Source organism: Ambystoma mexicanum, chromosome 10 (genome assembly GCF_040938575.1).
Source record: "Ambystoma mexicanum isolate Mex_15411 chromosome 10, UKY_AmexF1_1, whole genome shotgun sequence".
Taxonomy (NCBI): domain Eukaryota; kingdom Metazoa; phylum Chordata; class Amphibia; order Caudata; family Ambystomatidae; genus Ambystoma; species Ambystoma mexicanum.
The window spans coordinates 1,633,183,944-1,633,210,134 of NC_090932.1; the positions used below are offsets into that span (position 1 = coordinate 1,633,183,944).

The 26,191-nt window shown below is 46.3% G+C and overlaps 1 protein-coding gene across 1 annotated transcript in view; it reads left to right on the top strand.

The window, feature by feature from the left end:
- Positions 1-26,191, top strand: part of TXNRD2 (thioredoxin reductase 2) — a 1,379,521-nt gene that overhangs the window by 522,198 nt on the left and 831,132 nt on the right. The window contains exon 9 of the mRNA XM_069620040.1: positions 15,556-15,575. Within this exon, the coding sequence (XP_069476141.1) occupies positions 15,556-15,575 (20 nt within the window). The remainder of the gene's footprint in view (positions 1-15,555; positions 15,576-26,191) is intronic.

Consider the following 26,191-nt stretch of genomic DNA (forward strand, 5'->3'; position numbering starts at 1 on the left):
CTCTGGCACTTATCCTTTGTAAACTGGGGACTATATTCTGTGAATGATATAGGTGTCCAAAATATAGATCAAAAGACTTGGACAGATGGGGTTAGATCCTCTGTTATAGATTACATATTGTTTTCCCAGTATTTACTGAAAGTGACAGCTCCTTTAATATTACAGAGACAAAATTGAGTGACCACTGTATGTTGGAGGCAAAGTTGGTTATTGGAAACAAACAAAAATCCTGAACAGAATGCATAGGTAATCTTATAGTGAATCAATCCAAATCAAGAGTAAAATGGCACAAGGCTAAAGTAAATAATGTTTTCCAAAAGAAAAGGGAAGGTACCACAATCGAGGAAAAGCGTTCTTTGTTCTCACACAAATATTTAGCTCACTAGTTAAGGAAACTAGTGGCTGAAATAACTACTAAAAAAACCTAGAACTAAAACAATAACTGTAAAACATAAACATATTTATGATAATTTGGTGAGATTTCAAAATGTAGGTTACACTAGTGAAGTGTTAAAAGGGAGTATAAAGAAAGTTGGACAGAAATTTCAAAATTGGCTGAAAGAACATCACTCATCGTCCAAGTGGACAGCGAAGCAATGTTAACAGCATTAAAAGACAGATCTAGCAGAAATGTCTGGCTCTTAATAGATAGGCTGGAAACATTACAGACAAGTATTCAAAGTAAGGCCATAACAGAGGAAGTTTGGGCGTGTCACTTTGCTAATCTATATTTACCAACAGACAGCGTAGAAAGCTGGCAGGATATTAAAAAAAACTACCTTGAAAATGTGCATTCTCAGTAGAAGATATTGAGTACCAAATACCGAAGGCTAGTCTGTCAAGTGAAGCGTGCATAAACCTCTAAAATGCAGTACTCGAGGGGTATCCAGAGCTATGGGCGAAGGCTCTATCGATACTGTCTGAAGATACTACACAAACAGAAAGTATTCCATTTTCGTGGCATTTTTCATACGTTATTCCAGTATTCACGCAGGGGGATAGAAAAAAACCCAATAACTATCGTCCAATTGCTAAATTGGACGCGGATTCCAAAATCATTGCTGGGCTTGTTCTGAGTAGATTAGATGAATGGTCCCATCGCAATTCGATCCTAGCTTGTCAACAATTTGGATTCAGAAAGTCAGTTGGAACAGGAGCGGGAGGCTTGCTCCTCTCAGATTTACAGCAAAAGGCCTGGAAGACTAGGGCAACACCTATCTATATTGCAGCAGTGCACCTGTCCATGGCATTCGATATAGTTGATAGGACAAGGCTTTGGGTAAAACTGAATAAGCTTGGCCTTCCGGGAGAAATTATATCGGTCCTCATTCATTTACATGAGCACTCCCATATACAGGTCAGATTAAATACAGATGTTTTGTTATCTCAGCCTATTAAAATAGCTAATGGCTTGCGCCAAGGCTGTATTTTGCCCCTTCACTCTTTAACCACTATGTCTCTGATGCAGGATCTTGTTTGGATAATGCTTCTTATACTGCTCCCATCATAGAAGGGATTTGGATTGCATGGAGTGCATATGCTGACGACTTCCTGCTTATTGATCAAACCCCAAAAGGTCTGCAGCATTTGATTACGGCCTTCTGTAGCTATACAAAGACAAATTGTCTCAACATTAATTTGAAGAAAACTGTTATAATGCGATTAAGTAACCGTAAAACACGGATTGGCTACTCATGGTTTATACATTGCATAAAACTTGATATGAATAGCTCCATGAAATATTTAGGCTTTGCAATTCTTGCCAAACACGATAAACAACAATACCGTGAAACACTGCACCAGAAGGTTCATCAGCAAATTTCTCAGTTGATCAAAAATTTTGAAGATATTCGCTATGTCCTATATTCTGCTTTTAAAACTCTAAAGTAATGCCTAAGATAATTTATGGATTGGAATTGTTTCCAGAATGGATGATTTTGGAATTTTCTAAAATGGAAGCACTAATATGGAAGTCAATTATTTATTGCCTGCCAAAATCAGTACCAATAGTTGGCATAAAATATGAACTGGGTCTTCAATCTATGGGTACTTTGGTTGAATGGCGTCGTCTTTCACTGTTTAGACGACTAATTACAGATACCGGGGCAAACCTCTGCAGAATGTTGGGAAGTGGCTTAAGACAAGGGACTACTGATGTAGCCATATTACAAAATCTACAGGCGTCCTGTTTAAAAACACTTGATAAGTTGGGTCTCTCTAGAGATACCTTGGTAAATGACACACTTCGTGTCAAGAAATGTCTACAGTACGCAGACTGGACTGACACCATGGAAAGGGTGGGATCTACAAAACTGTTTCCTCATTTGGTCTCACACTATAAATTGTTGGGCCATACAGAGCAATACCTTGTAAGATGCCCTAATCAGAACTGGGGCAACGGATTCATGAGGTTTAGGTTCAATGTCTTGCTCATTGGCAAGATACTGGAAATGAGAACACCTAAAGTAGCAGGAGAAAGTGTTATCCAAAATATTCCTTGTAGATTCTGTAAACATCCAACTGAAAAAGAAACCCTAAGACACCTGCTGATAAATTGTAATGCTTTAACTTCATTTTGCATACAACACTTTAAAAAGTTTGTACTCAACTTAGAAATGGTGGATTTGGATCAGATGTGGTGGAACATATTGCACGGACCATCAGTTGCATTAAAATTAGCCATGGTACGGTTTCTTTCATCTACCTGTGGCCTGATACAGCTAGATCAAACGCAACCTAGGATCTGACTTGAACATAGGGGTATATTTTAACACAACTGTATAAGGATCAAAAATTATGTAAAGATGTATATGTATGTTGTTATAGGGCTTTTAATCTAGTTCTAGATTTTAAAATTAAATCTGGGTAGAACGGTTTGCTTTTTTCTATGTTGAAATGCTCTTTGTTAGGGCGTGGACAATTTTTCAAGAATTTGAAGTTAGATAATTGTATAAAGGAACAAATTACTAACTTTATTTATGGCGGCCTTTGACCCAGTATTATATTCTGAAATTAATTTTGAAATAGAAAGGTTCTTATTCTTTTTTTGAAAAATTGCTTAAGAATATGAAAGCATAACAATGTAAAACTGTAGATTTTGGCATATGATTTTAGATTACAAGTGTTATTATTAAGGATTTAATATGTAGCTTTCCTTTTTTTAATTGAATTATATTCAACTGAATTTGCATCTGTACATGTATCTATATTTTTGTATTTGTATAGACTTGTGTTTTTCATTGATATTTTATTATTTTCTTAAAATGTATGGTTTAACGTTTTGTAAAGGTTTGTAAAAACCAACACAATAAATAAATATATGCACAGTAGTGACTCGGGTCTCAGTGGTCATGGGAGACCGACCACAAGTTTCATCCCGGCTGGCTCAAAATCTACTCTGGTCGTCATATGAAAATTTGAAGGGAGGAGAGCCTTTCTGACAACAATGGCCAGATGAAACGGTTGCTCAAACTGAGCAAGACTTGGTCCTTGACAGAGTTGAGATTGCAGATAAATTGGTTTAAGCTGTGGGTGATAGCCTGTTGGCCTTCAATCAGGTGGAAAACTGTCCTGATGCTGACGGACAACACAGTAGCCATTCACTACATCAACAAGAGGGATTGTGTGGGCCCACTGCCCCTTTGCAGGGAGGCAACGCACCTTTGGTTCTGGCCTTTGGAGAACCACATCTTTGTCGGCAGTCCCTTTAGCTAGGAAGGAGAATGTGTTGGCAGATGCTCTAAACAGGCAGAGTACGGTCTTCTACGAGTGGGAGTTATACTGGGATGGCCTTGTGGAAATCTTCGAACTCTCCAGACCCCCTCAAGTGGGAGTGTTTACGAGATGTGCAAACAGAAAGTGGCAGCATTTCTGCGCTAGAGAATTTCTCCAGAGACAGGCTCTGGGGGATGCGTTCAAGGTAGAATGGAACTTCAACCTTGTCTACTCACTACCACCGGATCTCATCATACCACAGGTTCCCAGGTTGTTATGGAGGTTACAAACCATGATGATTCTGATCGCTCTGATAGTTCGCAGAGAATGTGGATCTTCTGGAAATGGCCATCGGCCCTCCTCTATCTCTTCCAATGAGAGAAGATCTCCTGTCTCAGTTGGGTTGGTCGATCTTTTACCTCATCCTGCTCACTGTGCATCTCAATGCTTGGTTCTTGAGAGGCTAAGGTACAGGGATTGGAATTGGTCTGAAGAAGTTGTGACGGGTCTCCTTTCTGCTCAACGGCCAGCTACCAAGACCATCTACAACTGCCAGTGGAAAAAAGTGTATGCCTTGTATAGGGAGAGCGATATTTGGCAGCCATCTGAGTTTTCAAGAGAACTCTGGGCAGAGCTCCTACTTTGTCATGCCCCAGTAGTTCAGTTCCAGCAGGGTTTAGTAAATATGTCCCCACCCCGTCAATGTAATGTTCTGCATTGGATTTGAGTTTAGTTTGACATTCCTGCTATCTTCCCTTTTCGAACCAATGCCTTCCTGCCTGATAAGATTGTTGACCCTGAAAGCAGACGTTTTAGTGGTAATTACATCTGCCGGGATCAGCCATCTTTCCTCACCTTTTTAGCATCTAAGATCACCATGAGTGTCAAGGAGTTCCCCCCCTTCTCACCTGAGTCCGTTCTTTACTGGTGTCCTTGGTCGATGCCTTCTTGCGGATGGACCGGGTCTTGAAGAAGGCTGCCTGATTCTCTTCCAAATCCAGAATGCGTTCAGTTTCCGGGACACCGAATCCAGGAATCCAGGAGGCAGTGGAAGCATGCAGGCCACGAATCCAGGAGGTAAGTAGAAGGGGGAGGACAAGGAAGGGATAGCAGGATTGGAAAAAGGAGAAGAACCGCGAGCTATGGAGCACACATCTGGTCGCTACTTCGCAATAGCATTGAGATGCGCGGAGCCGCGGAAGGCGTGGTCTATTAGTAGAAAAGGCTACGTCCAGCGCATGGAGCGAGAAGGGATTATGCTGGACGGCCATGTTGGGAGTATTAATGAGTGCAAGCCCGCTGTGACAGGGACCAAGAAGCCCAAAAGGGGCGCACTCTGTGATTCATGACAGCATGCCTCCTCCGAAGACCTTTCCCTCCAGGTTTGCCCTGGTGAATGAGATGAAATCTTCTGAGCAGTCGAGGGGCCTTGATGTTTGACATAGGCTCCCAGGTTCTTTCACTAGGGGGATATCCTTTTCATTCAACCAGATATTGAAGCTGGCCCATTCTATACCGGGAATCACAAATCCGGGACACCTCGTATTCCAATTGGTTGTCGACCAGTATAGGAGGAGGTTTGCAGGTTTTCCGGGAGGATGGATAGTAGGGTTTCAGATAAGATGTGTGAAAGACTGGGTATATTTTCTTCCAGGAGTCTGGCAATTTGATCCGATAAGAAACGGGATTTATAACTTCTTTGATGGTAAATGGTCAATAGTATCGAGCGGCCAATTTACTCGGCCGTAGATGTCGGGGTAGTAATTTTGAGGACAACCAGACCTGGTCACCGATTGCATAAGAAGGGCCTGGTCTTCTTTTGGAATCTGCATATTTCTTGGTCTGTTTTCTGGCCTTCTCCAAGAATTCTTTGGCCTCCTTATGTATATTGACAAGGGTTTTGATCCAGGAGTCAACTGTAGGTACTGTTGTAGGTTGAGGAAGAACAGAAGGCAGGACCGATCGATGGATGGAAACCTTGACTGCAATAAAAGGGGCTGGTCTTAAGTGCCGAATGGTCGGAATTGTTGTAGGCGAATTCAGCCACGGGTATCAGGAGGGACCAGTCATCCTGAACCTTGGTGGCGAAGCATCGAAGATACTGTTCCCGGGTTTGATTGACACGTTCTGTGGCTCCGTTGGTTTGGGGGTGATATCCTGAAGAAAGGGCGTGTTGGATTCCTTAGCATTGACAGAGACTTTTCCAGAATTGAGAGATGTATTGAGGTCCACGATCCGATATGATCTTGGAAGGGAGTCCATGCAAACGGAATATGTGTTCCAGGAAGATTCCTGCTAGTTCAGAGGAGGATGGCAGTTTATGCAGGGGTGTAAAATGAGCCATATGAGTGAACAAGTCTATGGTAACCATAATGGTAGTGTATCCACGGGAAGGTGGTAGTTCCACAATGAAGTCCGTAGCGATAATCTCCCATGGTCTGGTTGGCAGTGTAGGTTGCAGTAGAAGGCCCGCCGGTCTCTTGTTATCATGTTTATTTTGACTTCAGACAATACAGGATTGAATGCACTGCTGTACGTCGAATCCTATCCTAGGCCACCAGAATTGCCTTTGTATAAAACAGAGGGTATTGGCGATGCCACGATGTCCGGAGTGTAGGGTATCATGACAGTGATTTATTATTCCTTGTTGTAGCCTTTTTGTAGGGATGACCAATACATTGTCCTTGAACAGATACCCTTCCCGGACCCTTGGATTCCATTAATTTTTCTTGGATATATCCTTCCATAGATCAGAGGATTGGGTCTGAGCTTGGATTTCTTCAAGGAGGTTGACTGCTTGGGCTACAAAGATCTTGGGGGAAACATCTGAGGATATGCCTTGTCTTCAATGGGCTCGTAGTCTGGTCGTTGAGATAAGGCATCAGCAATTAGGTTTTGTGATCCTGGAACATGAGTGATGTGGAACTGGTACTGGGCAAAGAAGTAGGCCCATCGCGCCTGACGACTATTCCTACACTCCAAAGACTGTAGAATCTGGAGGTTCCGGTGGTCCGTACGGACCTGAACTGGATGTTTAGCTTGCAGAAGTAAATGTCGCCACTCAGTGAAGGCTTGACGGATGGCTAACATTCCTTTTCCAGGACTGAATAGTGTGTTTCACTAGGAGTCAGGGTTCATGAAAGATAAGCAATTGGGTGTTCCAGTTTATCTCCTAATTCTTGCTTCAGGACCGCACCTATGGCGTAATTGGAGGCGTCCGTTTCTACTAGGAAGGGTCGACTAGTATCGGGTTGGGCCAAGATAGGAGCTTGTGTAAACTCTGTCTTCAGACGCTGGAATGCCGTTTATTGTGGTGTAGACCAGAGGAAGGGAGTTTCTTTCTTCAGGAGAGCAACAATCGGTTGTACTATCTCAGAGAAGTTAGATATGAACTTGCGGTAGAAATTGGCAAGGCCCAGGAATGATTGAACTTGTTTCACGGAAGCAGGAGCAGGCCAGGTCAGTATGGCCTTTACCTTTGAAGGATCCATTCCGATTCCTTCTGGGCTAAGGATAGATCCTAGGTAACGAACAGAGGTTACATGGAACAAACATTTTTCGGGTTTGGCTAGGAGCTTGTGTTCTCTAAGTCTCTGCAAGACTGCCTTTGCGTGCTCTTCATGATGTATAGGGTCCTTGGAGAAGATAAATGTCATCCAGATATATAATGACGAAGAGAAACAACATGTCAGAAAACACCCTGTCCATAAAGCGTTGGAAAATTACCGGGGCATTAGCTAGTCCAAAGGGCATGACTAGATATTCATAATGGCCAAAGGGTGTTCTGAAGGCGGTTTTTCATTCGTCCCCTTCCCGGACACGAATCAAATGATAGGCGCCCCTGAGATCCGACTTGGTGAATATTACCGCGCCTCTCACCGGCTTCCAGGATGTCTGAAATCAAGGGTAACGGGTATCGGTCCTTGAGGGTGCATTGATTTAGGCCGCGATAATCGAGGCAGGGTCTGAGTTCCTTGGTATCCTTCTTGAGAACAAAGAATAGGGAAGCCCCAGCAGGAGACTTTGTAGGTCTTATGGTGTCATTTTCAAGGTTGGTATCCAGGTATTCTCTTAGGGACTTTTTCTCGGGTTCGGAAAGGATGAACATCCTGCCGAAGGGAATCACTGCGGAGGGTTCTGTGTCTATTGCACAGTCTTCAGGTCTGTGTTGGGGTAAGGCCTGTACTATGGCAGTTGAAAACACATCAGCATATCCTTGATAGGCCTCAGGAACGTGTATGACATTAGACACCATGAGTGATGTCTGTTGTTCCCTTGGGTGTGTTAACGGAGGTTCCAGGGATAGGCAGTGAGACATGCAAAACTCTGAGCCTAGGAATAGAGAACCCGCTGTCCAGTTGATATATGGATTGTGTTTCTGTAGCCAGGGCATACCCAAAACCATGGGGTAATGAGCTGACTTAATGATGTCAAACCTAATCAGCTCCTGATGGTGATTTATCTCTTTGGTCTGCAGGCTTATGGGCCCTGATGCGAGGGGTCTTCCGTCAATAGCTTCCACAGGTTGCATGGTGCTTAGTGTCTCGTAGGGAATTCGATGTTTAGTAACCCATTCTTGATCGATGAATATCCCCATAGCTCCGCAGTCTACCAGGGCCAAAATGGAATAGGTCTTATTCTTGGAGGGTGATAAGAAGGCCTGTAATATCACCAAATTGTTTTTTCCAGGAGAGTTCAAGGATGGAATTGATGTGGAGCAAACATCTCTCTCCCGAAGCTCTGTTCCATCTAGGATCGGGAGCTGGCGTTTCCTGAACGCCAGGGGGTGCTAGAGGGCATTACCTAACCGAATGCTTATCCGAGGCACAATACATGCACAAGCCCGTATGAATTCTTCTGATTCTCTCTTGCGGGGATCTGGGTCCACGAAAAGCCCCAATCTGCATGGGCTCTGGTTCCGTGACTGGGCTTGGGTTGGTGTCCGTTCTGACGGTATTCTCAAATGATACCTTGGGTGGAAATCCCCTGGTTTTTTTCTTTTCTGTCTTCCTTTCCTGGTCAATTTGCATGGCAAGATCCATTCGTGCCTGGAACGAGCTTGGTCATGCCACTCTGGCCAGCTCATCCTTAATCTCTTCGTTCAATCCTCTCCTGAACAGGGTAAAGCTCGCCTCAGCGGACCAGTCAGCTTCCTTAGCCAACTGTTTAAATCGGGTCACATACGTGAGCATATCCTGGGAACCTTGCTGAAAGTCTAACAGGTGTTCCTGGGCGTTGTAAACCTGCTCAGGGCGGTCAAACATGTTTTTAAGGGCCTGTATAAAGCCATCATAGTCGTCCAAGAGGGCATCACTAGAGTTAACGAGCGGAGTAGCCCAATTTAAGGCATTCCCGGAAAGGTGAGACATTACAAAACCCACCTTGGCCCTGGGGGTCGAAAAGTAATAGGGCTTGAAGGTAAAGTGGACCAAACCCGAATCCAGGAATCCACGAAGGGTCTTTGCTGAGCCATCATATTTGTCCACGATGCTGCCCAGTAAGACACTTTCTTTTGTAGCATAATCCCGGGATTGGACCAACTGTTTGAGAGCGGCGTTCTCCGCCTTTAAATTCTGTACCTCGGTTGATAATTCCTGCATACTACGCATCAGGTCCTGCACGGCAGCCTCCATATCAATATCAAGTTCGGTCGGGTGGCGTCTCAAACTGTCAAGAAGTCCCCTCCACCCCCCTTCTCACCCGAGTCCGTTCTTTACTGGTGTCCTTGGTCGATGCCTTCTTGCGGATGGACCGGGTCTTGAAGAAGGCTGCCTGATTCTCTTCCGAATCCAGAATGCGTTCAGTTTCCGGGACACCGAATCCAGGAATCCAGGAGGCAGTGGAAGCATGCTAGCCACGAATCCAGGAGGTAAGTAGAAGGGGGAGGACAAGGAAGGGATAGCAGGATTGGAAAAAGGAGAAGAACCGCGAGCTATGGAGCACACATCTGGTTGCTACTTCGCAATAGCATTGAGACGTGCGGAGCCGCGAAAGGCGTGGTCTATTAGTAGAAAAGGCTACGTCCAGCGCATGGAGCGAGAAGGGATTACACTGGACGGCCATGTTGGGAGTATTAATGAGTGCAAGCCCGCTGTGACAGGGACCAAGAAGCCCAAAAGGGGCGCACTCCGTGATTCATGACAATGAGAGTATACCTTTTATTTTACAGAGGGTAATATCGCATTTTCACCTTGCCAAAAGGGTTAACTAACAGTCTGCCACATCACCTGTCTGAGGAGGAGAGGCTCAATCCTAAGAGGGCTCTCATCTTTTATATTTCCAAGGTAAGAGACTTGAGGAAAGCTGACCAATTATTAGTTGCTTATGCAGTTCGCCAGTTTGCTCATCCGTAGCTAAGCAACCAATTTCCAGATGACTTTCTCTGCATTATTGAATGCTACAATCTAACTCACAAGGAAGTCTGTGCAGGGTTACAAGCACATTCACAAGGGAAATGGCAGCTAAGTCTGCTCTTTAGAGAGATGTCCCTGTCCGAGATCTATGCCAGGCTGCTTTGTGGGCCTCTGCCCAAACTTTTGCTAATCACCTCTGTCTGGACACTATGAACTCTCAAGATGCCCCATTTGGAAGTGCGTTTCTTCAGAGTTACCGGATTTAGAAAAATGTCTTCGCTCTCCTCCCAACTGCGCTCCATGTTAAATACTGCTCTGGCAGTCGATCGGAAGATGAGGAATCCATGGGTGGACGCCATCCATTAGAAGAACAACTTAATTATCTAGGATGACGTTCTTTCTGGTGAATAGCTACTTCTAGAAATTCCTCATCGCTCCCTAAGATATTTCCTTCAAACAGAGAGCTCTGAGGCTCTCCCTGTACCTTTTCTTATTCACCAAGAGTCAAATATCACCAATGCTAAGTGGTGAATGCAAATATTGGACCCAATATATATAATATATTTATAGAAAATGTTTTCACCTTTACAGTTCCAGCCACTGCCAAGCTCGTGAAAAGGTGGTGGGGCGGAGCCCTCTTTTTTTTCCTGTGGGGCCATCACTTCTGGAGTCGAGTAGCAGACCTATAGATGAAGTAGACGCCAACAGCCACAAAGCCCCCCTGCTGGGGCACAAAGTTTTTCGATGCCAGCTGCGCCAGTGACTTATATCTGAAGACGAGTAATCCGCGGCAGTAGCCATCCAAGCCATCAAAGTAATTTGTTCTTTAGCAACAAAGTTCAACAAATATATGATCACTTGGACAGGAAAGGATCCAACAGCACATCACCAACTGAGCCAACCCCGACATTAACAGCTTTCGTTGATTCACCGTCCATGACTTTGTATCAACTGTCAACTCCAGCAAACCAGCAGGCTCTTCGGAACCTCTTTGCTCTCCCCCATCCCAACATCTAGTAACGCTGCACTAGCACCTGCCATCCTAACCCCAGCTCAATGCCTCCATCTAGAAGGGGGGCCATCATCCCTCTTGCCTTCAACATAGCTTTTGACAAACCTATCCTTAAGAAACCCATAGCTGTCCCAGACTACTACTGCCCAAACTCCAACACACTTCATCACTAAAGTTCAATAGACAATAGCTACCAACAGCTACAGGAATAAGTCAAAATCAATTATCTCAGCAGTGAATTGCAACACAGATTCAGGCCAACTATGGGAACAGACCCACAGTTACTCTCAAAATGGAAGAACAGTGTGACGAACATGGGCGACTCACAGAGAGCACTCATCTTACTCGACATTTCGGCCATCCTCGACACAATCACTCCTGAGATACTACAAAACTGAGGTCCTTTGGGTAAAGGGAATCGCCCTACCTGAATCACCTACTTCATTTTCGAGAAAAAGGAAACAGTCAGGCCCACTCTTCCATCACGGCCTCTCAATCTGACATGCCAAGTATCCCAGAGGTTTTGCCTCTCCTCTCTCCTCCCCAAAATATGCGTGGCCTTGCTTTTTTATCTAATCAACAACTCGGGCTTCAAATGCTTATTACTATGCAGACGATTTACCAACTCACAAATGACTTTAGAGGTAATCTCAACCCAAACAAAACAAATATTCATGTGGTGCTTCACTACTTAGCACCACTATAATTCCTGGACTGGATGTAATGGGATCCAGCCTACTGCCCACTTTAACTGTGAGGACACTTGGAATTCCAACGCACAACAAGCTTACACTAGAACCACAGGTTAAAACCATTGTAAGGATGTGCTTCTTCCAACTCCTTCATCTGACGCATCATTCCCTTCCCAACCTTCACAGACAGGACTATGTCAGTTATCATCTCGTTGCTAGTATCATGACTTGATTATGCCAATAGCCTTTACTTTAGACGCCTGGAATATCCACTCAACAGACCATAGATTCAAGCACATCATGTCTGCATTGCATAAAATCCACTGGCATGCAATCAAAAGGAGGATCCACCTGAAAATTCTAGGCATTGCTCACCGTGCATTCCTTAGCAATGGCCCTGAGTCCATCACAAAGAAATTCTCACACTACAGACCATCAAAAACACTTCGGTCCAGCAACAATGTAATGATAAAGGTGCCAAACCTTATCTGGAAATGGTAGGGATGGTCTTCTTTTTCCTTACTAGCTGCCAAGTCTGGAACAATCTGCATAATCACCTCCGCACGAAACATGTCTAGCCAACCTTCAGAAAACAGCACACAACCTGGCTATTCAACTAACTGCAGCACACACCAGCGCCACAACTACAGCCAACCAGGATGATCCTGCTTCTTCTAACCTTTGTTTCGCAATACCCTTTTTCCCCTTACAGAAATTGTGCTGAAATCTCCTACCACCTTACACTGCACAAACAAATCCCCTACACAAAGCCACCATAAACCTAGCCTTTACCACTTGAACATTAATCGAGCTATGACTCAGCTATCCGCATTAGCCTCATCACACTCACCCACATAACCGGCTAACCAATCCACTGCGGTTTTGGCCATCAGATCTTGGGCTCTCCCCTTCAGAAAGCACACTTTTAATTATTACCACCAAGCCTAGAACAACAGAATGACAGCAATTCTCGGGTACTTCAGTGCTGCACCCATTGTCACTACGGGCTTGGCACCTGCATATCCCACGAACTACTACCCTTCCTATGCCAATAAATATGGCAGAAGAGCACTCTATGGGGGCATTTTACCTTGCCTCACGATAGTCTGCAATATTCAGTTAGCAAGCAACATGTCTGAAAGATGGCATTCTGTTCCACGTGCTTGTGCTGCATCACTTCTGCATCAAACTCTCCACCCGTGAGCATCTGTTGAGGTTCTTGCCTGGTTTGACTCTTATACAAAGCCACCTTCAGCAAGGTTTGATTTCTCCTTGCACCTATTTACTAATGCTGTTCATTTTCTCATATTATTTTCCTGCATTTCATTGTCATCCTATCCTGTGTTGCTGACCAATTTTATATTGAATGGTAGCATAGTGGTTAATGATTAATCCCATCAAGAGGTAGGTAGCACAAGAAGATGTACCTGTGGATTAAGCATGCATTCTAAGAGGCAGGCAGATCTTTGGGCTCTGCACACAGGTGTACCACGCTGGATATCTCCAAGCCAGCAACCTGGGCCTCCCTACATACCTTACATAAGCACTGGGTGAAGAGGATGCTCGAGCTGCCTGCGCGGTCCTGCAGAAGGTCCTAGTGTTGGCTGGACAGCTGACTATTTTCACTACCTCCTTTTTGTGTGTGGTTTGGGGATTCTTTCAAAAGATCAGAAATCTGTCGGAGGAAGGTGTCCATTAGTAGAATGTTACTTATATTCTGTGATGTTCTCTCTACTGGAGATGATCCGTCTTGCACAGATTCCTCATCAAACCTCCTGCCTTTCCTCCTATCGAAATAGCTGAAAAAGGTTTTTTTCTTTTTTTTGGTATTAATTCAATGCTTCAGGTGCATCTCTGACCGGGAAAAAGGATGGAAGAGATGCAAACGGGCACATACAGTTTCAGATGTGCTCTGAGTGATGTCACTTCTGGCACTGGAGGTGCTTCTGGGTGCTGCCGTAGAGTCAGCACACAGAGGCAGCATACCCCATGTTGGCTAAAAGAATTCTGTACCAGTCTACGCCTGAGTGTGTGTTTCAACAGATTGGGAAATATTATATCTGTCAGAAAAACCATTACTGAATTTAGGTAACATGTTTTTCATCTGATTCTATCCCCACCCAACCTTGGGCCTTCCGCAAATGTGTCTTTTTAATACAACCTTAATCCTTGTGATTCCAGACTAGGCAAGAAGCACGTGGTTTTCAGAGCTGTTGCATTTGCTGTTTTGCCTCTCACTGGAGGCGGTCTCAGAGAAAATACATAGAGATGAGCCTCAGGCTCTCCATGTTAGAGGTTTTGTAATGTCCTCCAGTCCCTGGTTAATGTTCTTATTCTTGTCACTTCACCATTCGTTATACGCTATTCAATACAACAATGCTCTTATGTAAAGGCATCTTACTGTACGCAGAACTCTCCTCCGTCATTGGATACTCTGTAAATCCTTTCTGTTAAAAATTGCACCCTGTTCTTAAATACAAATATAAGAAATGACTGTAAGCCTCTGGGTGTAGCAAATGCTCAGTTGGTGTTGTGGAGATCACAAACCGTTGTGTTGCGCTTAGGTGGTTGTGTTGGACTTCCTGTTGTTTCTGACCAACAGTGGTTTCAATATTGGTGCCTTAGGGGGGCTAATTCACAGTTTTTTCTGTGTTTAAACATACTCCTGAGCAGGGATCGTACTTTATGGTGGCTACCATTATGCTGTTCTGATAGACCTGGAGGTCCATTCGCAAGGCAGAGCACTATTTGAGAATGGGTGAACAGGAGTAGAAATGTGGCGTTTAATAGCTTGGAGACTGCCCCTGGGTGATAGTGGTGCACGGTATAAATCAACATAACATAATGGTGTTAATGAAAAGAAATGGGCACATTGTGTGAATGTTAAAGAGATCACAGGACACTGTGATGAAGGAAGATATATAGTGGCACATGTGACTCATAGTGGATGTATGAAGATTGTCTAGTTCCATTCTACATGTGGTGATATTTCGAAGATGAGGAATCTGTGGTAGGAAGATGTGACCTATCAGAAAGTACAGTACTGAAGGTAAGTAATTTGTTCTTCAGTTCCTACTATCTCCCTAATGATGCCAAAAGCAGTCATCTGGCTTAGCAGAATGTTGAACACCCACTGGATGTGGGCTCTTCACCTAGGCATGGCCGGTCACTTTGCACTCTTTGTGCTAGCAGGCTGCTATTACTAACCATAATGATAACGGTATCAAAAATAATCATGCTGTTTGTTGTGCTATTCTCTCGATTGATCATGTACTCCAGAATTGTAGTTTATGATTCTGGGATATGAAAAGGTCCACCACTTTTAACCCATTTTAAGTTGCAACCCAAAATGCTGCCATTGCATATCATTTGTGCATGTGTTGTTTTAAGACTATTACATGTTATGTGTAATCCATGTTTTAATGTTACTATGTGGCTTTCCATTGCAGGATATCACCTACGCTTGTTAGCATCTGTTAAACTTGATAAAGTAGTTTTAATTTTATAAGTACATTCAGCGTACATACAGCAAATATGCTGAAGCAGTTTATATAGACGACTCAAATATATTATTTAAACTATGTTTTCATACATGTGTAGCTTTGTTTAAGTAATCTAGAGGCGTCAATTTGAATGCCCTGGTTTATTAGTACATTTACTTCCGGTCCAGAAATGTGTATGTCGCAAACAGAAATTGAAGTAAATGTGCCCATACTTTTCATAATACTAGAAGACATGTTATTTTACTAATGTATTTATTATTCATTGTCTTTTTTTCTTACAGTCTCGTCGTTGGAGCCAGCTGTATCCTTTATTCATGAAGCATGCTTCGAGTTCATTCAGCATAAGGAATGCTCCTTGGCAAAGATTAAAAAGGGGAGTACAGTCCAGAAGAAGTAGATTAAAGTGAGACCTTAAGAAGGCATTTGGAGGACAACTCTGTCTAACCTCAGGAGTCTTGCTTTATGCAAGTTTTGACCACCCTATATCTTTTGGGGGGATGCTGTTGCTTACATTACTCTGCTGTTATCATCTCTATCTCAGCTAGTTGGGAATTTCCTGTCCTAATCCAGGCATTAATGGAAATCCATCTCATACAAATGTGCGTTGCTTTAAATGCTGTCAATATGGCCCTGTGGATTGCGCCCCTATGTGTACCAAGCCCACTCCATTAAATAGAACGCCAGTAAACAACCATGCTTCTGCTTGGTTCTTCTGCTAACTAGCGGGCTCAGGAAGGCATCACTGCATTATACCTCCTTTTTTAACTGCGTCCAACACTTCTGTCACTCTTTGACAGGTGTCTTTATTTTCAAATCATCTTCCAATTGTTTTTCTTACCCTGAATCCATTTCACTTTGTGTATGCGATTGGCAGCTAACCCCAAAAAAATGGCAGTTGCAACAGGCCCTTCTGAATGGCTGACTTGCACCAGGCCTGCAAGACATGCTTTGGAAATCTGCTCTGGGCAAGTTACTGAGTATTCTTTGCTGGTTAAGCATTGAGGTGCCTGAGGGCAAAACTCTGGTTCATGGCTGTTACGGGGCTGCTACCAAATTACCATCAGATGCATCGTGTGTCGCAAGCCATTGCTACAGGTAACCCAGGTCGGACGCAGTGTCCCAACCTGCTGTCTTTCAATGCTGTTGTGAAGACCATCAACCCCTTTCCAGAACCTTAAAGCCAACTTATGGGAAAAATCATCTTAACACTCAATGTGAGTACTTCCTAGTTGGAAATCTCTCCTCTCCACGACCGGTGTTACTGCAGTACCAGACTATCTGTTCCCTTCAAACAACATCATAAAAGTGCAACAGAAGCGCATTCATTCGTTTGAGGGGATTGGGTCCTCCGACGTATTCCATATCTATGACAGTAATCACCACAGCTGTGCTGCTTCGGGAAAAATCTTTCGGCGTCCTGCATCGATGACGTCGATATGCCGCCCTTGAGGACCTCCTCCGACAGCCGACGTCACTGGATGTTATAAGTAGGACGCACGACGCCCGTAGCCTCAGTTCCGTTTTTTTCCGCGAACGTGTTCACTTCGGAGATCTCGGCGCGCCTCGACTCTTTGGAGTTTCTGTTCTTTCGGTTCTTCAAACCTGTTCATTTGTGAAGTTATCGGGATGTCTTCCTCTTCTTCCACCCCGCATCCGGGCTTCAAGAAGTGTGGGGACTGCGGGTCCAAGATGTCGGTGACGGACTCGCACAACTCCTGCCTCTGGTGCCTCGGGGAGGCCCACGACACAGATGATTGTGTCGACTGCCAGTCGCTTACGTCCAAAGCCTTGCAGGAGTGTAAGAAGAAGCTGTCGGTCGATAAGGTGTCCAAGCCCCGGAAGTCGAGGTCCACTGGGCTTTCGACGGACGATTCAAGGGGCGACTCTCCACATCGTCGTCGGAAGTCTAGGGGGTCTCGGTCCCGGTGTGGGTCCCGCCACTCCTCTGCCTCTACGAGGCACTCCCGGAAGCGCTGTCATCGGTCGCCGTCCTCGTCCGAGGACTCTGCCCGTCGGCGGGTCGCTTATCCCACCAAGCATGCGACTCTGGAGGAATGGGCTTCCTTCGGTAAGAAAATGTTGGCGATTCTCGAATCGCAGGCACCGGTCCGTCGGTGCCTCTGAGTGGGGTCGAGCGTGACCGAACTAGACACTGCTCGTACACCTTCGGGCTCAGGTGGTCGGCACGATTCGCGGGAAAGGTCCTGCTCGGACAAGGGGAATTGTTTTAGTCATGCCCGTTCCAGGTCCTGGTCCTAGACGCGCTCGAGACCGTATGCACCTGTGATGTCTTTGAAGAAGAAGTCGACGCCTGTGGCGCAGAGGTCGTCGAGGGACTCTCTCAAGGGTCTGCCTCCGAGGACGTCGTCGACCCCATCGGCACCCAGACTGTCGAAGGACACGCTCTGGGCTCTGCCCTCGAGGCCTGTGTCAACGCCGTCGATGCTGTCAGCGCCGCGCTCAGCATCGACACCGATTCACTCGACGCCTTTCGAGGCTGTTTTGTCGGGGTTACCCCAGGATACGGTGGAACCCCCTAGAGGCGCTCTGGCCAAGGTCAAACATGGCTTTGTTCCCCATTCTGTGCCCACTTTCCACCATCTTGATTACATTTCGGAGGTGGATGAGGGCTCTGATGATGGCATGGTTCCTGATACGGTGCCAGATGAGATTATCTCGGGACATAGTCAGATTGAGGACCTGCGGCAGTCACTGCAAGACGCCAGTGGTCTGGACACCTCTCCGGAGGTGGAGTTTTGTAGGCCTGAGCCTGGCACTCATGCCGAATCCTCGTACCGATGCCTTATGTCAAGGGTCACCGAGTACTTGGGTGGTCTGCTCCACCAGGGGATTTTCTTCAGGATGACCTCACAGATATCCTCGACCAAGGTCCACCAGCTGACCCGGTACTGCCGTTCCATATGGCTCTACAGAGGAGGGTGGCAGCGGCTTGGACTGCTCCGGAGAGCCTCCCGGCAGTGGGCAAGTCTTTGCCGTGAAAATACCGCCCAGCCAGTAGCGACCCCTGCTACTTGACCAAGCACCCCACTCCGGAGAGTTGGGTGGTGCAGGCGGCTACGGCCCCAGCAAAACTGGCGTTGTATCCTACCATCCCTCCTGATAGGGACGACAAGCGTTTTGATTGTTGGGCGAAGAAAGTGTTTTCTTCAAGGGGTATGGCTCTTCAGGCAGCCAACTCCGTATGTGCCTTGTCACGTTTCACGCACACTCTGTGGAACTGTTTCCTTAGCGGCTGAACATATTCCCGAAGGGGACGAACGGGATGGTTTTCTTGCTATGGTACAGGATGGCAAGGATGCCATGTGTGAGGCCATTCAGTCGGGGCTGGACATGGCAGATTGCTTCAGCCGGTCCATGGCGGCGAGCACCGTAATACGCAGGTTTGCTTGGTTGCGGAAGTCGGGGTTTGCTCCTGATGTGCAAGCCCGGCTCCTCAACATGCCCTTTGATGGTGTACATCTTTTTGGCAGCAAGGCTGACGAGAGCCTTGAGAGGTTGCAGACCTCAAAAGCTGCAGCAAAGTTGTTGAGCGCTGCAGTTCGCCAACCTCTGCCTTTTCGTCCTAGGGGACAGCAATAGAGGGGAGGTTCCTTTCGTTATTACTCGTCCTTTGGTAAAGCGAGAGGAGGTGCTAGTCTAAGGGGTCACCATAGGCGTGCCAGAGGTGGAAAACAAGGTACCTGAGGTGCCAAGGCCGCTCGGGCAGTTGCCTCTTTGCCCTCAGGCAACGCCGCAGCCGCTTCAACTCAGTCATGAGGCCATGTCCCATGGTTCGCCGGTTGGGGGAAGGCTGGCGCAGCATCTTGTCGAATGGCGTGCCATTACTTCAGATATGTGGGTTCTGGAGATCATAACCCACGGATACTGTCTTCCCTTTCGGCAGAGGCCTCACGACAATCCACCGGGGAATCTCTTTGAAGAGTCTGGATCTGCTCCTTGTGCAGGAAATTCAAGCCCTGCTGGAGAAAGGCGCCATAGAACTGGTGCCTGTAGCGGAGAGGAACAAGGGATGGTATTCCCCTTATTTTTTGATTTCCAAGAAAGACGGAGGATTGAGACCCATCATGGACTTGCGCGGTTTGAAGAAGCTCCTTCGGAAGGACAATTTCAAGACGGTTACTCTTTCTCAAGTCCTCCAGGCCCTTCAACTTCAGGACTGGTTGGTGTCTCTAGACCTCAAGGACGCTTATTTTCATGTGCCGATCCATCCGAAGGACAAGAAGTACCTGAGGTTCGCGGTTGGCGACTCGTACTTAGTTTCGGGTCCTGCCGTTCGGATTGACCTACGCCCAAGGGTCTTCACCAAGCTCATGGTAGTGGTGGCTGTGCATCTCAGGAAAGGGGGGATTCACGTCTATCCCTACCTGGACGATTGGTTGACAAGGGCGCGCTGTCCCGAGCAAATCCTGGATCATCTGTCCGTCACCTGCCACTCCCTCCACAAGCCGGGCTTCTCCCTCAACTTACAGAAGTCCCACTTGACGCCAACCTGTAGGCTCCAGTACATCGGAGCAGTGCTCAACACGTCCCTGGGGCAGTGTTTTCCTCCCCAGGGGAGGGCTTATCACATTCAGCAGATGGTGCACAAGTTCCAACATGCCCAGAGTCTCCATGTGTTTGAGTTCTTGAGATTGCTCGGCCTCATGGCACCCTGCATTCTTCTGGTGGCAGAGGCCAGGTTGCGGATGAGATCTTTGCAATGGGCACTCAAGCTCCAGTGGTCTCAGTCCTCCGGCAGGATGTCGGACCCCGTTCAGGTGTCGCCCTCGGTCGCCCAGGACCTTCTGTGGTGGGCCGTCGGCAGCAATTTGATGAAGAGAGGCTCCATTTTGGCTGCCCTGGCCGGAGGTGACGATCGCGACGGACGCGTCTCTCACGGGATGGGGAGCTCATGTCAACAAGCTGACAGTCAGCGGTCGTTGGTCTCCATCGGAGGCCAGACTCCATAACAATCTGTTGGAGCTGCGGGCCGTCAGGCTTGCCCTGAAGGCTTTTCTGCCGACTGTGCGAGGAAAGAATGTCCTAATTCTGACGGACAACACAGTGGCCATGCACTACCTCAACAAATGGGGGGGGGGGCGGGCAGGGTCACTTCCTCTGTGCAGGGAGGCGATACAGCTCTGGTTCTGGGCAATCCAGCAGGAAATTTCGATCTCAGCAGTTCATCTGGCCGGAGACGAAAACGAGACGGCGGACGCTCTGAGCAGGCGGAGCGCGATCTCTCACGAGTGGGAGTTGGCTCAGGAGATTCTCCTGGAGATCTTCACCCTTTGGGGACCCCTCAAGCGGATCTCTTCGCCTCCAGTGTCAACTGGAAGTGCGAAAGTATCTGCTTGCGGTGTTTCCTCCAAAGGAGCCTTAGGAGACGCGTTCGTAGTGGAGTGGTCATTCCCACTGCTGTACGTGTTTTCTCCAGTCCCTGTCATCCCGCAAGTGCTGTGGAGGTTACGGAGGTTCGGTTCCCAGATGATCCTCATTGCTCCAGCGTGGGCCAGGAGGACGTGGTACCCGGACCTTCTTGACTTGTCCATCTGCCCTCCAAGTCGTCTTCCCTACCGAGACGATCTGCTCTCACGGGAGGGGGGTCAGATTCTCCATCCAGAGGTCAAATCCCACAACCTTCTCGCTTGGTTTCTGAAAGGTTGAGGTATGAGGATTGGGACCTCCCTGAAGACGTGATGGAGGTGTTGCTTTCGGCCAGGCGGCCGGCGACTAAGTCCTTGTACCGTTGGCGAAAATTCTGCGACTGGTGCAAGGTTAAGAATGTTGAACCTTTTTCATGTGACATTCCTGTGGTTCTGTCTTTTTTGCTTTCTTTAGCCCACAGGGGCTTGCAAGTGGGTACCTTTAAAGGTTACCTGGCAGCGCTGTCCATATTTAAGCGCTCGTCTGAAGAATGTTCTTATTTTAAAATTCCTTTAATTTCGCAGTTTCTAAATGGGCTCACTAATGTGTTCACTCCATCACTTTCCAGGTGCCGGTTGGGATTTGAACCTTGTTCTTAGGTTTTTAATGGGTGCTCCGTTTGAGCCTTTACATTCTTGCCCTTTGAGACTGTTAACTCTTATAGGTTGCGGTCACTTCCGCTCGCAGAGTGAGTGAGATACAGGCACTTTCAGTTAAGCCACCCTTCACTGTGTTTCATAAGGATAGGGTTGTCCTTAGAGTTCGTCCTTCCTTTCTTCCGAAGGTGGTGTCGGAATTTCATTTAAGCCAGAAGGTTATTCTTCCGGCGTTTTATCCCCCTCCTGGTAAGGAAGAGGAGAGGCTCCATAAACTGGATCCTAGGAGAGCTTTGGCTGGATCCTAGGAGAGCTTTGAGCTTTTATATTTCACGCATGTCCCGGGTCAGAGTGGACGATCAACTCTTTATTGGTTGCGCTGGAAGGCGTTTGGGACAGGCTGTTACTAAGCAGACTTTGTCTCGCTGGATTATCTTGGCAATTTTTGAGTGTTATCGCTTGGCGGGTAAGGACCCTCCCGGTAGGCTTGCGGACCCATTCTACCAGGGGTATGGCTGTCTCTACTCCCCTGCAGAGGGGTGTTCCTATTCGTAACATCTGTGATGCAGCCACCTGGGCTTCGGTCCATACTTTTGTACAACACTACTACCTCGATTCTATCCGTGGGCAGGATCTGGCCTTTGGCAAGGCGGTCCTTTACTCTGCAATTTGGGCATTCTAAATGTCTATCTTCTAAATTTTTTTTCCCACCTCCTTACATTGGTACTGCTTTGAGAGTCTGTCATAGATATGGGAGGAGCCAATCCCCTTGAAGAACAAGTTACTCTCTTACCTGGTAACGTTCTTTCGATGGGATGGTCCAACGACGTATTCCATATCGCTCCCTCCCTGCCTTCCCCGCTACAGAATTTCTTATGCGATTGCAGCTTAAGTTTCCGCAAGGCTTTCTGTGGTCAGACTAGCAGAAGATTGGTGCCACACGTTCTGGGAAAAAAACGACAACTGAGGCTACGGGCGTTGTGCGTCCTACTTATAACATCCAGTGACGTCGGCTGTCGGAGGAGGTCCTCGAGGGCGGCGTATCGACGCAGGACGCAGACGCCGAAAGATTTTCTGAAGCAGCACAGCTGTGGTGATTACTGTCATAGATATGGAATACGTCGTCGGGGCATCCCATCGAAAGAACGTTACCAGGTAAGAGAGTAATTTGTTCTTCTCAGTGAAAAGATCTTTGTCAAACAATCTTTTCACTAAAAGATTGCTTTAGAAAAACTGCTCCATGACCGCACCGAGCAATCTTCCTAAAGCAAACTGTCATGCCCCTGCTGCACACGAGTGTGTGCAACGACTGACAGGCTCTGCGGGACCAGGAAGCAGAGGGCAAGGAGATCGGGGGGAGGGTGGTGTCTGTGTGTGTGTGTGTGTGTGTGTGTGTGTGTGTTTGTTTGTTTGTTTGTTTATTTATTTAGTAATGCGCACCAAACCCTTAGGTAGCCGGGCGCAACAGTGTACACAAGAGATCTTAAGCTTTATTACAGTATTTGGCATGAGTATATAAAAACACATAGGCAAAAATATATACAAGAATATATACAACATCTGTACAATTACAGGGCATATCTTGGGATGTCCAAGGCACTCTTGCACGTTTATCTAAGTAGACAGATATCTAATCAGGTTATAAGTCAGTCTCATATATCTGAGTATCATGTGGGCTAGTAGGTAATTTTGCATGCTCAGTTATTTCAAGTATGGAATAGTTCATGGCGGCAGAAGGTTCATTGTGGGCCAGGTGTAGTAGGCTATGTGTGAGTCAGGTTATGTGTCGTTGGTGCACAGCCATTTCAGTATCTTGTGTCTGAATTTAGGGTAAGGTTGTTCAGTTCTGAGGTCGAGTGGTAACTTGTTCCAGCAAAGAGCTCCTTTGACAGGAAAACTAGTTCCTCCTGCAGTAGAGTGTTTGAGCCTAGGAATCTCTAATTTAAAGGTGTTAACAGATCTCGTGGGGCGATTGGATGTTTTCCCAGAGATTTTTTCCACTAGATACAGTGGAGCTAGGTTGTTCAGACATTTAGATGTGAAGGAGGCTGTTTTGAGGAGGATTCTGTCCGTTATCTTCAGCCAGTTAACCTCTTTCCTGAATTTGGTAATGTGTTCTTTGTGAGGGATGTCTAACGCTGCTCTCAGGGCATTGTTCTACAGTCTTTGAATTTTGTCTGTGATGTATTTATTGGGTCCTGAATACAGGGCATTGCAGTAGTCTAACCTAGACATGATGAGAGCATTGGCTAGGGTGATGCAACTAGCACTGGAGAGGTACGGTCTGGATGCGCGGATGAGTTTGCAGGTATAAGTGGTAGAAGAGGCAAGGGAGTTGACTTCTTTCTTGAGTGAGGGAGGAGTCTAGATAAAATTCAAGGGTTTTAAGTACAGATATCACCTTGATAGGGTTGTTATCAATGATGTGTAGTTGGGGCTTAATTTTTGGATGTTAGCTTCAGAGCCTTACATTAGTATCTCCGTTTTATCGTCATTCAGGCAGAGGCCATGGGAGGCCATCCATGCTGAATGAGGGTGTATCTCTTGTTCACCAAGGCTGAGTCTGCCTCAAAGTCGCCCGAAAGGGGTATGAGGATCTGGGTGTCGTCTGCATAGTTTGTGTAGGTGACACCCAGTCTGTCCAACTTGTCAAACAAAGGCTTGGTGAAGATGTTGTACATGGTAGGGGAGATACAAGATCCCTGTGGGACGCCGGAGGTTATTTTGATAGGGTCAGCAGAGTCGGATGTGGAGAAGACTCGCATAGTGCGATTCGCTAAGAAGGATTGGACCCAGGCTATAGCATCTCCGGTGAAGTTGGCGGCAGAACTGAGGTGGGTGCATAAGACTGCATGGTCCACCAAGTCGAAAGCTGCCGACAAGTCCAGTAGGAGGAGCAAAGCTGTTTTTCCATTATCCTTTAGTTCCTCAATTTGTGTCTTGAGGTCTAGTAGAGCTGTTTCCGTACCATGGAGTGAGCGGAAGCCAGATTGCCGTGAGCCAAGCAGGTGGTTAGCTTCCAGGTAGTCCTGGATTTGTATGTAGGCAGCTTTGCCTAGGATTTTAAGTAAAAATGGCACGGTGGTGATTGGTCTATAGTTGGTAGGGATGGTGGGGTCCAAGGTTTGTTTTTGAAGTAAGGTTGGTGGGTACTGTGTTGAGGAGGAGTTTGAGCTTGGAGATAAAGGGAGCTAGGTCGCTAGCTGTGTCCTTTATTATTTGTGCAGGGCAGGAGTCGCCCTTGCAGTTTGAGGGTTTGAGGGAGAGTATTATTTTTTCTGTGTCGATTATGGAGTTGGTCTTGAATCTGAAGGGTGTGGTTGTCCTATTCTCTTGAGGTTGAGGTGTTTGTTGGTCCGAGTTTGACAGTGTGGCCTTTTTTTTTGCAATTTTGCATTGAAGAGTGGAGATTTTGTTTGAAAGGGCGTTTTGTATGTTGGTGCACCATACTTTGTTTTTAGGGGCGTTGTCTATCGGTTGAATTGGGGATTCCAATTCACGGAGGATGGTGAATAGCTCTTTGGTATTAGAGTTAGCTTTCGCAATCCTATCATTGAAGGTGTTCTTCTTCGTTTTGATTATTTCTTTTTTGTAGAATTTGGCAAATTCAGTTAGGTTGTTTTTGTTGTTTTCAGAGGGTGAGTGGCGCCAAGTGGATTGGAGCTTTCTTTTTTGTAGTCTTAGGGATTTGAGGTGGGGCGTAAACCAGGCATTTAAGTGGGCTTCCTGTTTAGCTTTGCATAGTTTGGATGGAGCAATTGCATCTAGTGCTTTAATCATAGCATCGTTGAAGTTATTTACTAGTAAGTCGGGATTGTTACTTTCCGATTCAGAAATAGCTGGAAGGAGAAGAGGGATAAGATTTTCAGCAGCTATATCAATCGTACTTCTGGTCAGGAGAGGGGGTACCATATTGTTAGTCTTAGGGCTAAGAAGATCTAGTGTGGCGGAAAAGGTTATTAAGTAGTGATCAGTCCATGTTTGTGGCGCAATATCGGTAATGCTGATGTTGCAGTTCAGATATCCAGATACCCAGTCGAGGGTCCTTCCTTTGATGTGGGTAGGGGTGAGGACTTTTTGATCAAGGCCGTGGTGCTTTAGTAAGGCTGCAACAGACTCTGCATGTTTGTTGTCAGTATCATTGAAGCCGATATTAAAGTCTCCCATCAGTAGAGTTTGGGAGTGGTCTTTGGTGGTGTTGGCTATAAGGCTAGTTAGATCATCTTCAAAAGTGCCTAATGGCCCAGGGGGTCTATATATCAAATGGATTGAAAGCGTGCGGTTATTGGAGAGGGACATTTTGACTGTAAGTATTTCACAGGATGAGTAGGAAGCTGACGTGGCAAGTTTAATGGGATGGGTAGATTTGAAAATGATGGCTAGTCCACCGCCTCTGGCATTAGGCCTGTGAGCTCTGAGGTTTTGGTAGCTATCGGGCACTGCTAGCATTAGAGTTGGTCCTGCAGCCTTGTGGAGCCAAGTCTCAGTTATGGCCAATAGGTCCAGGTTATCATTATTTAGGATGGCTGCGATTTCTGAAGCGTGGGCTACCACTGATCTAGCGTTGATGAGGGATCCTATTAGCGTTAAAGAGCTGTTATGTTTGGCTGTTTGAAGAGTTTTGGATGAGAAGGTATCTTGCGTTATGTGGGTTTTAGTAGAGGTTTGAGCGCAGGGATGTGTTTTGGTTTAGGGGGTGGAGGGGCTGGGGCTGAAATCCCTCAGGAGATCGTGGAGGTCTGGGGGGAGATCAATGAGGGGCTCGGAGAGTGAAACCCCCCCCCCCAAGAAATTTTTTTGAAAAGGGGAATCCCGCATTTTAAAGGTTTCAAGGGAAAAATACGTTTACAATGACGGCTGTCTGATCAAAAGAAAATCGGTCAAAGTAAATCAG